Source organism: Lates calcarifer, linkage group LG1 (genome assembly GCF_001640805.2).
Source record: "Lates calcarifer isolate ASB-BC8 linkage group LG1, TLL_Latcal_v3, whole genome shotgun sequence".
Taxonomy (NCBI): domain Eukaryota; kingdom Metazoa; phylum Chordata; class Actinopteri; family Centropomidae; genus Lates; species Lates calcarifer.
In genome coordinates this window covers 16377540-16391070 of record NC_066833.1, presented here as the reverse complement: position 1 = coordinate 16391070, position 13531 = coordinate 16377540, and the positions used below count along the sequence as shown (strand labels likewise).

Genomic DNA, 13531 nt, shown 5'->3' with positions numbered 1-13531 from the left:
TGGTTGGCTGTACACAAGGAATACACACACACACACACACACACACACACACACACAAAAACAAATGATTACAGGAAAAAGTTAGAGGTCGCAGAAACATGGTCTCATAACATTACTGGCAAGTGAAAGTGCCTTGGCCTTGTCTGCGAAAGATATATCACATGATAAAAAGCTCATTCTTTTTCTGCAGTGCAACATGAGCCTGCTGTTTTCAAATTTATCTACTTTGGAAAGAGTTTTGGAAAACATCCATGAACACGCTGGCTTAGTGCAGATGGAGAGCCAAAACAGAGGGAAAAGATGAGTTTTAAAATTTATCTGGATTAGAGCGGACGTGGTCTGAGAGCGAGACAGAATGAAAGGCGGGGACACAGAAATGAGAGCAGAGAGGAGATAAGAACTGAGAAGAAAATGGGGAAGTCAAGGGCCAAATAAAAGTGAAATAGGGTGAGAAGTGACTGAATACGCAGAGTTGAGTGCCTGTTTCGAGGAGGAGAGAGCAGAGCCCAACGACTTGCTCCTGGATGGGTCGATAGATATGAGCAGAGAGCTGAGAGCAGCTGGAATAATTGAGTCTGGTCATCGGCAGTGTGAAAAGCGCCAGGGCAGCAGAAAGTAGCCATAACTCAATGAGACTGGGGTGGGGGGAGATTTACAATGTGTGTGATCAACAACAGAGATTCCACCATATCTGGCTCCCAGAGGAGCGGAAAGCTGCGGTTTCATCCCGAGGGCCAGCAAAGGCACCTTGTAAAATATCTGTTAGCACCACTCGAGCTTAACACTGACTGTCAGCTCTGAGATCGATACATTCAGTCCCCAGATGTCATCTCTGAGCTTTTGGGACAAGCACAGGTGCTTACAAGTTCTGGCGCATGATTTTGTGTCTGCTTAAATTAATTTACAAAATAACAGCATCAGTCCCAGATGTCCCACACATCGCCCTGTGACTGTACAAATATGTTCATGGGAAAATGTCATCAGCATCACTATGAGTTATAGCCCGTCTTTTATTTTGTGTACACTGTGTATTGCTGAGCCTGGGGCAGTCCTGACTGGTAGCAGTTCATGCTTCATTACCTAAAACAAAACAATTGCGTGACATTTTATGTGTGCACTTTTTCATAGTTAATGTTATTCCAGTCACTCACTCAGGGCAGTAAGCATTTTTACGATGGGTGGAGATAACCATGCTCCTATGATGGAGAAAGGCAGTTCTATGCGCAGCCACCCCCTCCCCATCTCTCTCCCTTCCCTCTCCTCCCCCATCTTCACCCCCTCCACGATCCCCCAGCCATGACAAACCGAAGATGGGCTGTGGCATTGGCTGCCATTCAGCCTGACTCTCTCATCGGCCCCACAGAATGCCTTTCAGGGTCCCCCAGTGCAACAACTGCTGCGTTTTATTACGGCGTGAAATGGGGAGTGAAAGACCGCTATGGATGTTCCTACTTAACCATGCAGAATGTGTCACTGTTGGGTAGGAAGATAAGAGGACAAAGGGGAAATCAGCCGCTTTTGTTGAGACTAAAAGCTCAAGTCCATAGAAACAACCCTGTGCTCTTGTTTACATCTTAAGGCAAAGGCATTTGTGTCTTTTTTGGGTGAAATTTGTCCAGAAATATGTTAACATCACATAGGATAATTGCATGCATTCTTTAGTTTATTCAAACAGATGGTAGTTGTGTTGCCAGCGTTTTTCGCTTGAGGGGGACCCAGACGTTGGCACCCATACCCAGCAGATACACTATGTCCAGCTCAATTATGTTCTCTACTCCTGTTCTGTGGCATGTTTCCCAGATTAGATCTCCAAAGTCAAACACTAGTATAGCTATTGGCAGTGCAAGATGTACAAATGTTTGAAGGCTCCAAACCTCTTGGGATCCCACTAATACTATAAGACCGCAGATATCTCCTGACTTGATTGAACTGATTTTTAAAAAATGTGCAGTTTATACATGCAGTGGTTTGGAATTGATTTTGCTTTTATTAGTTTGTTGTAATTAGCTACTGATTGGTGCAATTCTCACTTACAAGAGGCCAAAGTAACTTATTTTTAAAAACACATCATGTAAAAGTAGAAGCGCATGATTTTAGATACTAAGGGTGTGTATCAGCATGTGATAGAGTGGAGGTGGCGCCACCCCAAAGAATTGCACAAGAGCTTTTATAAAATATGTTGTGGCACTTTCCCAAGCATGTTTTTGGCAGCATCGGTACTATGGTTTAGATTGAGCACCAAACTGTGTAAATAGGAATCAGGCACTTGATTGATGAGAGCACCTTTGTAATTATATCCAAGCGTCCTATTTGCTTTGGCAAGACATCTGTCGTCGGTCCTCCTCTTCCCTGCTTAAATGTCAGGTTGTGGGTGTGGCTGGGGAGAAACGCTGACAGATTGTCAGTTTTCAGCACACCTGCAGGGAGCTATCAGTGCCTCGACACAAATGCTTATCTTCTTTTTTTTTTTTTATTAGTGCCGTTTACGATATATCCGGTCATTTAGCGAAACCACCTGCCCTGATAAAGATGTTTCAAATACAACTTCCTGGTGCAACTCAGCAGTTTTTGTCAGTGTGGAATTTTTGCCCCGAAGAAGTTAATAAAAAGAAAAAAAAACTGGGACTGTGAGGGCGAGACAACACTAAACACACAGCCAGCATTCTCATCTGTGTTGCAATATCCTCGGTACGCAATGTGCTGTGTTAATTCATGCTGCTTGGCACGCAAGCCCGAGCATCTCGAGGTAACGACGGTTCTATTTTCACTTGTATAGTTGTGATTGAGTTGAACCAGAAAAAGATTCATCCTCAAGAAAAGCCAATGGAATGCATTCAGTCCGTGCACACAAGATCTTTCAATGAGTAAAATGAGCTTGATCCCCGGGCTTATGTGTGTATGTTCAGTGATTTGTAGAAGGGATTTGGGGGCTTTAACATGTGCGTCTACTGGCAGAATGTCCTTTAGACACTGGTGCAGTGCACAGTTATTGCCTCAAGACCTCATTGTCCCTGCATGGTGCTTGTATTTTAGGCAGGGATGCTGAGGTTGCTGCTACTGCCTGTCTGCGCCGCAGGCTTTACTCTCAGAGGACACAATTGAGAGCAGAATTAATGATAGAAGGTCACCATATTATTAATAGCAGATGATGATGAAACTGTATAGACTCTCTAGATGGTGAGGCATAACTTGGACAGTGCCATTGAGCTCATATGTCATCTTAAATCTCTGAGGTGTTACAGTGGTTTCACCTGATCAACTCTGTAGAAAACCACATTAGTTTCTTTTGGAACGCCCATCATGTCATAACTATGTGCTTTCCCTCCAAGGTGTCCGATTTTTCCTCTGACACTTTATATTTTATATCGCTGAAGTGATATCTATATTGCGGTGAAGTAATTAAGAAAATACCCCGATTCCCAACCTCCCCCACCCTCTTTGTACTGAAGGGCTGACTGTTTAACACTCAACACGCTGTCCACAGAGGGATCTCGGCTGCCTGAGACGAGGCTGGGCAGCGCAGAGAGCCGAAGCTGAGTGTAATTGGGGCGCTGGCAGGCGTGTGCGCGATCCTGATTGCAGCATGTTCCTCCAGAAGCAAGGTTTATGTTTCATCATGCGCCCATCCACCGCACTCCATAAAAAGCAAATAAACTTTTCACTGGCAATGGCATAATAATGACAGAGCTGGCTAATGAGTGAATTAAAGAGTCATAAATACAGCTCTGGCCCCCTGACTGAGATGTGAAATATCTTACATCAACTTTGTGTTAAATACATTCTACAGTAGGTGCCCTCATTTAACCACTCTTCTGTACTGTACCTTACATAACACGACAGATTGTTCTGATAATTTTTTAAAGAGATTGAGTCTCTTATTGTGGTCAAAATTGGACCTCAGCGGGTGGCAGATCTCCATATCTACTCTATCATACTCTATCTCACTGACCAACATATTGGACTGTCCCAGATGATGAATGTAGGTGAATGTGTTGAAAATTTACTGCTGTGCCTTGTCTTATTGCTGTAGCTGGTGCAGGAGTCTAAATTAAATGGAGTTGAATGAGCGACTTTGGCAGGCCTTTGGTTGGTGTGGTTTGGGCTGCTCCCAGTGCAGCACAGAAGCAGCCTGGCAGCGGTTTGTCTGTTTGACTGAGCTTGCTCTTCTCTTTCACACCAGCTCCCAGTGGCCAGCAACAGGAGCACATAAGACCCCAGCTCATTTCAGTCCCATCTGAACACATTCTCTTTCCTGCGGCAGCATCTGCCTGATTCTATTGGACATGCATGGACTTTTGTGTTACATTACACTCGCTTTTATTGAATTTGATTCGTTCGGGGTGAGTTGTTGCATTTAAAGCACGGGGAGTTTGACCAGATTGGTAAACTTTCATTTAAAATTTTATCATCCCATTATGTTTGGCTAAATGACTTTGAGCTGCACTCATGCTGAGGGTTTTCTTTTATCCCATGCCTATGCCAAACATTCAGTAAATTTGTTCCACGTGTTAAAAAAAGGGAATCCCAAGAACATTAAACCAAGTGTATCATTTATTAAACGCTCTCTGTTCAGTGTGGCGAAGAGAAGGGAGTTTCAGTGCCAGTGCCAGAGTCTATCAGGCCCAGACATGAGCAAGAGAAGTGGCAGGATGAGAATGAGACGTAGAAAGTATGGGGGGCTGGTAGTGTTAAGGCACAAAGAAGGAATCTGTCCACCGCACCAAGCAAAACCCAAGTATCAGTAGTTTTGTAGACACAGTGCAAGGGTGTGCCTGTCTGTTCACAACCTCTGTATCCCACGTTTGCTTTTTTAGAAGATTGTTTATGTTGTTAAGCAGAGCATCTGTAACAAAATGAGGTGTGACTAGTTGTTGTGAACGTGCAGGGGAAGTGGCTGAGTGAGGTGGCTTGTCAGCGAGCCAGCGCTTGAGCACAGAGAGCACCATCTCCACTGCAGAGGCCCTTTGATGTGGCTGGCTCTTTGAAGAACTGACACCATTCTCTCCTTTTCACAGTGCCTGGAGCCCTGCAAGGAATCCTGGGACCTGAAGGAAAACCAGTGCCAGGATTTATGTGAGGTATGTCACTGCCACAAATACCATGGTTGCCTCAGACTCAAGTGTTTGAGCTGTTCGGAGTTAGTGGGAAAATTCAATAAGAGGAAAGTTTGAGAGGAGTGTGAAGTAACTCCTTTTTGCACTGTAATGACATTTCTCTGTGAGGCTAAATCAAAGCTCTTTAATGTACTCACCGGTGCAGTGAGTCATGAGCTGAAAAGTAAACAGGACAATCCCTGTTAGCTCACAGAGTTGCCCGTTTGCAGCCAGGCAGGTCGGTCTTAAAAAGTAATCTGACATGTATTTTTCCTCTCCTCCTCTTTCTCCTCTTCATCCTGCTCCTCCTTTTTCTTGTCATTTTCTCCCCACTCCTCAGCCCCTCTTTCCCAAGAAGCACTATGAGTGTCTCACGAGCTGTGAGTTCTTGAAGTCGGTAGAGGGAGTGAAGCAGGGTGACTGTCCTGCCCCGGAGAAGGCCAGCGGCTTTGCAGCGGCCTGTGTGGAGAGCTGCGAGGAGGACGGAGAGTGCTCGGCGGTCAAAAAATGCTGCTCCAATGGTTGTGGCCACACCTGCCAGCTGCCCAAAAACCTCTACAAAGGTAATGCTAAAGGCTAATAAACTTGTATTTTATTGTATTACAGTAAAACGATCCTGCCACAACACATTGATCTTTAAGGTCATGATTCTTAAGTTTCAGTCCTGGTTGATTTGGTGGCATCTTTTGTTACTGGTGATCTAATAAATATGATAGCAAACACATGTTGAGCAGCTACTTTGTCAGAAATACAACTGAATTGTAATGTGAAGCAGCGCCAGTAGGACAGTAAACAGTACACAGAGAGACCGTTACTAATGAGAGCAGTAAAGGTGGGTTACATGCCGACCATGAAGTCAAAAAGAGGGTTTCATTTGATGAAAATCTTGAGGATTATAACATTTCTACATTACACACATTACACACATTCTACTACACTGTATTGATAGTAATTTAAAATAAAATTTCAAAACGTAATTATAAAATAGTAATATACAGAATGTTGTCATAAACATCTGTTCCAGCTCCTCACTGAAGCTGAATCATGTTTACACTGAATGAAATATTCAAACCTAATACTCCACGTTTCATTAAACTGGAATTTTCCGGATTACTAGAGTATCATTTCATTCACGTCTCCCTAAAATTCAGCCAGACACATTTGTTATCTATGAAAACCTTCTTAAATAGAATTTACAATTAAGTTTTTGTGGAATTAAATAATGTTTGGTTGCACAGCCTGAGTTTGTAATGACTCCGCCACTGGTGGGACAGTGTAGATTAAGAGATTAATCAGGCAATGAGAAAGAGGGGGAAGAAGGGGAATAAAAATGCATGAAACATAAGATAAAACACTCAGTGAAAATGTGATAGATAAATAATGGAGTTCTGCAGCAACCCGTTCTGACAGACTTTGATCTGCAAAGTGTCTGTGAACATTAGACTGTGCAGACTGACAATTAACTTAAATGTCTGTGTACCCAACAGCTCATCTCTTTACTTAATTATTGCTCAATACTGTTTCCAAAGGAGATCAGATTAATATGGTTCATCAGTTGAATCCTGGATACTCCCTCCCCCTCTATTTTCCTGTTCAGTAAATGACGTTTCATGTATGGTAATGGTCCAACACAAATGTTGGGTTTTTAATGTGATTAAGTGTTGCAGTTTGCATAATTTTCATAAATAGCATTGAATCAATTAATCCCTCTTTGTCAAACGTTAATTTGAAATCTCAATGACGTAGATTGCAGATTGTCTTGCACAATTTTTGTCAACTTGCTTAGAATCATAAATCTTAATTTCATCTCTTTATATTGTACTTCACCCACACATTCCTTATGCTGTTTCTGTTTTAGATTGGGAATATATCTTCTGTCTTGAATTTGCTGGATAAGCTTGAGGGTTTCACAGACACAGATGTACCCAAGAATCTTTGCTCCAGTAAAACAGTTTAATAGCGCTGCCCAAGGCGGCCTAATGTTCTGAGGGTGCCGAGTCATTATGTGAAAAAACCAAGTGCCCCTGAACTTGGAGATGGGAGCTGGAACTACATTATATACACTATCAGCACTCAAGTGTCGGCAGCCCGGGGCCATAACAAAGTTGAGGAGATGTTGAAGCGAGAGCAGCGAGTCTAAATCAAGCTTTGAACTGCCACAGTGATAGACTGTAGCTGTGTATGCTTTGAATCACACTGCAGTAAGGCTAAGAATGTTTAACTGTGCACACTGTATTTAGCAGTGAGAGGCAAGAGCATGTGATCTTGGAGTTTGTGCACAGAGAAGAGCATGCTAGTATTTATATTTGATTTGGAAAAATCCTGAGGGACTTCATGGTGGATGTTATGCTCAAAAGGTGAACAGGACGTTAATCGGGGGGAAAGATGAAAGCAGGCGTAACCTTGGAAATTTCAATACAGCGACCCAGTCAATGAAAACCATTCACCGCGCTGTGAAACCTTCAAATCAAGCAGCCTGCCCTCACTGATTTAGTCCAAACTGTGAGCTCATGACGGGTCGCCGTCAGCACTACATTTACGCTGAATTACACTGAGCGTTTTGGTGAAAGTCCGGATGGAATTCCTGCCCTGGTCCTCGGTGTTAAAGGTCTAATTAGTTGCTCATGGTTTGAAGAGCGTAATTGTTTCTGTGTGTGCATAAGTGTGTGTGTGTGTGTAGGCTTTTGCCATGATGAGCCATGATGCTGGAAGCCATTAGCAAACACAAGCGAGGAGAAATGGAGCGTTTCCCCCACTGAGATCACTCTCAGATGTGTTTGTGTGTGCGTGTTCAGGTTAGGGTCCCCAGCCTATGTGCATGTCCCTGATAGAGACAGACCTCTGAGAAACTGGTACCCCACTGGGTTTTTGATGTGCAACAAAGCTGCTTTTTTCATTTTTTTAAATATCAATAGAGCCAGCGCCATTACTCATCATCCACCGCTCTGTCTCAAAGATATATTAGTGGAGGTGTGCCACAGATTAAATATGCTGTGCATGTATGGAAATAGGTGGCTTATTAGGGTCTTGTATGTCTTTCATTTTCATATCTTTAGTTTTCTCACTGGGTCCATTCCTTGGAAGAAATAGCATCAAATGTGATGTAACCCAACATCTTACAAATGCTCTCTGATCAAAAGCAGTGTACAATCACACACCATATTGTGAAAGAGATGGGAAAAAAAGAAAGGAACTGGGGAGGTAGTTAAAACAAAGAATATGTGAAAAATGTGGATGTCAGTATGAAATTCAATTCAGCAGGAGTCATATTTTCACTGCCACAACAAGTCAGTCAGTTAATCAGTCTGTCAGCCATCCTCGTTTTACGGTAAGTCCTTGTGCTACAAGTGGTATTTGTACTGTTTTCCTCAAACCCCCACCTCCCACCATAATTAGAGCAGTGATTATGACAGTATGTGCGTGAGTATTGAGAATTATATTATTGGAGTGTAATTGTTGGCATGATTAAGACATGAATGGACGCCGTACTCTTGATCGTGCTTCAGCAGCAGTTACATCATGGTTTGGAGTAAGCGTGCGGCCATTGAAAAATGAACGCTGTATGATTCTTGGACCAGACCTTACCCAAAAGCTATCTTTGGAAGGAGCAAGCTGAGAGAAAGTGTATTCGTTTCCCTCCCACATATTGCGGAAGAGAGAGGTTGTGTGTGTGTTTGTATTATATCATATTATATTGTGCATGTGTGTGTGTGTGAGTGTGATTTATGCTTTGCAGGAGTACTTGTGTGACTTTGTGGGAAGATGAGTTAAGACAGAGGGAGAAGTGGAATGCTGTGGTTACCTTGGTGCTTATTACTGTGCAGGAAACAGAGACACAGACACACACACACGGCTGTGGAGCTGTGAAACCACAGCACAATGACCCCCAGCTGTTAGTATGCAGAAAGCTGTTATCAACGGCACAAAACAAAGTACTGAGTCCATATGCATGTGGCTCAAGGACCCTCCTCCATCTTCCAGGACTTTATTTGCATCAATCAATCACTTTAACATGCTGTGTATGAAGACTGAATAGAGATATAAGTAGATCAAGCACTCTGCATACAAAACACAGCCTTGATTATGTTGTTTACCGACATGCTGTGCAGTAGCCTTGAGCGTGTGTTGATGCTGTTTATAAATGCGGGGCTGCTCAGCAGCGACAGAGGTCCAACATAATGGTCTGAAGTGCTAGGAGATTTATTGGGAACTGTGGGATGTATTCAGCCTTCTCCTGTACTTCCAAACTCGCGTTTCCAATCTCCATCTCATTATCACTGTGCCCGATGCTCAATCAACAACTCACTACGTTTCCAATGCAATAAATTCACATGAGAGAGTCAGTCTGACTTGGCTGAGCATTTGGCCCAGTCCTGCACTTAATAAATCTCTAATTTATCACACATGGCCACATCGACTCCGTCTGAAAGGCTCAGAGGTGAAGTGCAATGATGCAAATGAACTTAACGCACATGCATGTATGTTTGCACTTGTGTATTTCGCCTCTGCAAGAGAGAGTGAGGTTATGTGTGATGTCTCTCATACCTAAATGCAAACTATGTGTATCAATACTAAGAGGTGCAGCTAATAAAACACATCACTCTGGCTGGGAAATATCAAAATCTGTCACACTAGAAAGATGTTGCTGTTGACCCACAGCATGTATTAAATCTATTGCAGTGAGATCATGTCTCATTTTCAAATCTGTATCTGTCCAGCTCTGATGGTGTCATTTATCTTTCCAACCGACTTTCACTCACAAGAGGAAAACAACAAATTTCATATTGAAGTTCACCTAGAATGTTCCACACAGAGGTGATATTAACTCTTGTGACCGTTTTATCCTCCTCGCTTGTACTTTTAGGAGTCCCTCTGAAACCCAGGAAAGAGCTGGTGTTTTTGGAGCAGCCATCAGGTCAGCTGGAAATCCGCTGGTCCTCCAAGTTCAACATATCCGTGGAGCCTGTCCTGTATGTTGTGCAGCGCCGCTGGAACTATGGCATCCATCCCAGTGAGGACGATGCCACAGAGTGGCAGACCGTGGCACAGGTAGGAATCCACATACCTTACATGTAAAATGCTGAGGCATAACAGTAAGATAAAAAGTCCGTTTTGATCGGATTTGTATCACAGTGAGATTTCAGCTCCACATGTCCCAGTGTGTGGCGTGTTACAGCTGTGAAAGTGCTGCGCTGCACTGACAGACTGTTGCACACGGTTGCACATTCCTCACTGTCACGGTGTCTTTGAAAGTTTGGGAAAGAGAAACACACGGTTGACTGATGTGGCAGCAAACTCACACGGGGCTTTGACCCTGCGTGAACCCTGACCCCTGTGGTTTGCTCTCCCCCCATCTGTCCCTCAGACTGCAGAGGAGCGTGTCCAACTGGCCGACATCAGAGCCAGCAGATGGTACCAGTTCAGAGTTGCTGCAGTCAATGTCCACGGGACCCGCGGCTTCACTGCACCCAGCAAACACTTCCGCTCCTCCAGAGGTCTGTGTGTGTATGTACATATGCATGTGTGTGTGTGGCCTTGCTTTGTGTGTAAGTTCCTGTTTGACACCCATTGCCCTCCATTTGTTATGGTTAAGACCTTGGAACAGGTGGAGCCTTTGGGAGTTTTTAGACCTGATTTGACTATTTATCTCACCATGCAAAGCAAGTGTATGTGGAGAATATCAAAGCTTACTTTACCACTGGCTCAACCAAATTTTGCAATTGTTGTAAAAACGTCTTTAAAAAATTTTATTTATCTGCACCACACCTCTCTTCAATTCTATGGCTCCATTAAGCAGCAGCAAACCAATTGTGGTAAAGCCAAATATACATTTATCACTTTTGACTGATGGTGGTCAAACTACTTGCATGTGTATTTGGGTATTAATCCTTTGGATTCTTTTGTTTGCCTCGTCAGCCTGGATTGCAAATAAGTATTTCCCCTCTGCAGTTTCCACACATTTACTCAGCGTGCTAAATAGAAAGGGTAATTCATGTTGATGCCAAGTAGAATCCGAGTAATGAGGAGCGACTGGGTGCGCAAAACATTTCGTCTTTGTGGTGCAACCAGATCTTCATTTATGTCTTCAAAGGAGGGGTTTCCCCCCTCTTTACAGTCATATAAAATGTAATATGTCTGAATTAGTCAGGATATTGCAGGTTTCAAATGAATGCAAGTGTTGTCTTGCTTCCAGGGGGAGTGACGTAATCGTGGCGCGCTTCAGATCTTTGCCACAGATTAGCAAACAAGCTGTGATGGCATCCTGTGTTACTGCTTAATTCCCTTTCCCTGCATTTCCAGTGTTGAATGACACTAAATAGCCGCGCTGTGTTGCAGATGGCATTTGTTAAAGTCACGGCCAATTGTTGTGCGGTTCCCAGGGATTACAGGTTTGTGAGTATAATATTGTGTCTAGATTACATCTAATTCAGATCAGATACCATGTGTTTGTTTGACGTTTCGAGACAGAACCATGTGCCCACCAGTTCACATATTGCGATTAAATGGCTCAGGAAGCTGCTTTGAATTCAACGTTTATAGTGTGTTATTTATTAACATAGATAGATAAAGTTGTTAACCACTGGATCTCTGGCAGAGACCCTGAACACTAACCATGTTCTGCCAAATAGTAAAAACTTGTGCCAAAGACAGAAGGTATATGGTGTGTGTGTGTGCTGACCTGTCGTGTCAGTCCTTCGTCATACATTTGCTCCCCAGAGTGTTCTGGGTGGCTGTAAGACAGACCCAGACACCAGGTGGGAAAAGGATTCTGCTGCAGGGATGGAAACTGATCTCCAATCAGACCAATCAGTGCCAGAATGTTGATAGATTGATGGGAGCTGTCATGGACTTGATGAGCTCCTGGCCGCTCTGTCATGCCATTGTTATTTATATAGTATGGCCATATCACCTGATTGCAATTTTGCACTACTATACTTTGTTGGGGCAATTTGTAAGAGCTGACTGCTTATTTATCTTGCACAGCCAACATCAGCTGGTATGGAGAACCGATGTGTTCAATTGTGCTTTTGGACTGGATTAAATGTGTTTCAGGTGGGAGAGGGCAGGGGCGAGTAGAGCCAACTGGGCTGTGGCGTGAATCATTTTCTCATTACAGGGCTATTCCCTCTAGTCTGGCGTCTGGCATGTGGCCCTGCCTCTCCTCCAGGCACCAGGCTGACATCAGCAGCCGGCAGCAGGCTGGGTCATAGAACAAAAGGGATAGGTTCAGAACCAGCTTTACTCTGGACACACACATTAGTTAGAGTACAGGAATGCTGAGTGTGGAGCCAAAGTGAGCAGCATGTGTTTGTTAACCCCTGACCTGCGCTCTCAGTCGTGCCGAATGCTGTCATAGATGTGACATGACACCTGTCATAACACCTCATGGCAGATTGTCAGTGGAGGACTAATTACTTTACACGGTGTCGTACTGGTCCCCCTCCTCAACTGAAATACAAACCCTCAAGTGGTGAAAGGTATCCTAGTTTGTAATACATTCAACCTGGAATTGTACTAGCAGCAAAACTGCATTGGCCCAAGATTTGTCACATACAAGAACAAGAAGAGACCTTCTTTGTCTTCCTCCCTAAATGTCTACAGATGTACTACAATCTGTTAACACTGACGGTGCTGTCTCTCGTTGCTGCTACGTCTTCAGATCCGTCCGCCCCTCCCAGCCCAACCAGCTTGCGTATCACCAACGTGACGCTGGGTGACGAAGGCCTGGTGACAGCTCGTCTCAACTGGACCCTGCCAGAGGAGCCTGATATCCCCATACACCACTACAAAGTGTTCTGGAGCTGGACTGTGCCCACTAAGTCCATGGTGCCATCCAAGAAGAAAAGGAGAAAGACCACCAACGGGGTAATCTTCCCACCCTGTCTTAGTGATGTGTTCTTTCTCTTTCTCTCTGTTTTCTAAGACTGCAGAGTCTTGTCCAGGATTATCTCAGCATCTTCTCCGCACATCACTGTAAATATCTGTGAAGGCCTGCAAAGGATAAACATGGAATAGGAGTTGCATTTATTTATATGTACTTGCAAGGTTATCAATCACACACAGGTTGATACAATGTGTTGTTCATTGTTTTGTTTCCTTATACTGATGAAAGAACCCTTAAACACTCTGTTAAGCTTTGAAAGAAAACACATTAAGTTTGATAAATAGCCCTATTTATAGTGATAAATCATGATTTCAAGGCCTGTGTCACTTAAATATCTCAATTTGTATTCATATTTTTTCTGTTGGTATTTTGGCACTCCCTTTCTCCTACTCAGTTCTTGATTGTGTAATTCAGCTGTTCTCTAAGTGGTACATGGATTTATTTATTTATTTTGTCCTTATTTTAACATAGATCTCTGTTGCTTCGAAAGTCAAGTGGTTATATAACCATACTCACTATTCCTAAGGTATTATTATCTTTTACATGACACAGT

At 43.4% G+C, this 13531-nt stretch overlaps 1 protein-coding gene across 1 annotated transcript in view; it reads left to right on the top strand.

Annotated features, from left to right (window-relative positions):
- Positions 1-13531, top strand: part of LOC108901607 (anosmin-1) — a 38615-nt gene that overhangs the window by 14756 nt on the left and 10328 nt on the right. The window contains exons 3-7 of the mRNA XM_018703153.2: positions 5016-5078; positions 5434-5656; positions 9958-10142; positions 10459-10588; positions 12754-12959. Of these exons, the coding sequence (XP_018558669.1) occupies positions 5016-5078; positions 5434-5656; positions 9958-10142; positions 10459-10588; positions 12754-12959 (807 nt within the window). The remainder of the gene's footprint in view (positions 1-5015; positions 5079-5433; positions 5657-9957; positions 10143-10458; positions 10589-12753; positions 12960-13531) is intronic.